Source organism: Centruroides sculpturatus, unplaced genomic scaffold (genome assembly GCF_000671375.1).
Source record: "Centruroides sculpturatus isolate CEXI.00-Female unplaced genomic scaffold, Cexi_2.0 scaffold7533, whole genome shotgun sequence".
In the NCBI taxonomy this organism is placed as follows: Eukaryota; Metazoa; Arthropoda; class Arachnida; order Scorpiones; family Buthidae; genus Centruroides; species Centruroides sculpturatus.
Window position 1 is genome coordinate 1 of NW_019391751.1, and position 1,320 is coordinate 1,320.

The following is a 1,320-nucleotide window of genomic DNA, read 5'->3' on the forward strand; positions in this document are numbered from 1 at the left end:
GTTTCTTGAAAATTTGATCACGATTTAAATACAGTATTTATTTTTAATATTACCGATATGTCATCGAAAAGAAAACGTGTTGTATTATCATTAAAAGACAAATTAAAGTATTTGTTTCGATTATCCGGATTTTTCCTTATCCGGACTACCTTCATCCCCAATTAGCCGGATAATCGAGGTTCTACTGTATATATATTCTAATAATACTGATCTATATATTTATATATAGATATAGATAAATTGAAAAAATCTTCATATTTTAAGCCAACCGTGGGTTCTTCCAGACTCCCAACAGGACGACCACGCAGTGAGGAACGGAGCACAGACCGTCTATGAAAAGTTTCTAAGGTTACTGGCCCGGATCTATTCCGAGTCACCCAGAAGCCAGTGACATATACTGACGTCATTTTAAGAATGTTATGCAAATAATCCAAGAGAGAATTACCTTCTAGCTCCAATAACATCAACTGAGAGGAATTCACAAATCTGTTCTACATTCAAAACTACAAAATCTTTACACTCAATAACCTCTTCGAATTTTCTAGCCATTGCCTTAAGAGCTCTTTGCCAAGTTTGGCGAAGACCCAGTTTCTTAGCCGTCACGTATATGGAAAGTAGATTATTGACATTATTTTCGGGATTTGTTAATATCTACAAAATAAATTTATTTCTTAAAATAAAATTGCAATTATGTGAAATGAAAATGGTAAATACCTTATTGCAATGTTCGGATACTTCGTGTATCTCGAGTGTTTTGGATGCTTGATAAACATCAGTCAAATTCTGACAATTGATATCAAGTTCTCCCGTGTACATGTAATTTAGTAAAATTCCGAATGCTTCGGCAGTAATGGATTTCAGTTTAATCTGTTAATAGTTCATAATCTTTTGACTTTTATCTAATAATTGAATAAAACTGAATTATTGTAAAATTAGATTTACATACATTTTTCAGAGACTGTTTCTCAGATTCCATCAGTATTTTTCTAAAATAAGGAGAATAACAAGTTAAAACAGATTTGTGAGCTGGATATGAATGTTTCTCCACTTCAATATCAATATCTGTCATTTTTTTAAATCTCCATAGACCGGCTGTATGTTGACCCAGAAGAGCAAAGTGACTACTTTTTCCAGGTAATTCTCTCGATTCCTTATTCATTTTACTATATAAATTCCTGATTATAATATAATTTATTAACTTTCTTTAAAAGTTACGTTTTTCTTACCAACGTTTTTGTAAATTTTGGAATAAAAGATGTAAGTTTTATTTATTTTAACAAATGAATTCTTTATAATAAGGAAATTATTATTACGTTTTTC

The 1,320-nt window shown here is 30.8% G+C and overlaps 1 protein-coding gene across 1 annotated transcript; it reads right to left on the reverse strand.

Annotated features, from left to right (window-relative positions):
• Positions 1-445: 445 nt before the first annotated feature.
• LOC111617588 (kelch repeat and BTB domain-containing protein 12-like) lies at positions 446-1,260 on the reverse strand (the record flags this gene model as incomplete). Its single annotated transcript, XM_023358869.1, has 4 exons — positions 1,227-1,260; positions 947-1,163; positions 715-867; positions 446-651 (listed from the first exon to the last, which is right to left on the reverse strand). Coding segments are annotated over exons 2-4 (572 nt in total), but the record flags the coding sequence as incomplete, so codon positions are not given.
• Positions 1,261-1,320: the final 60 nt, after the last annotated feature.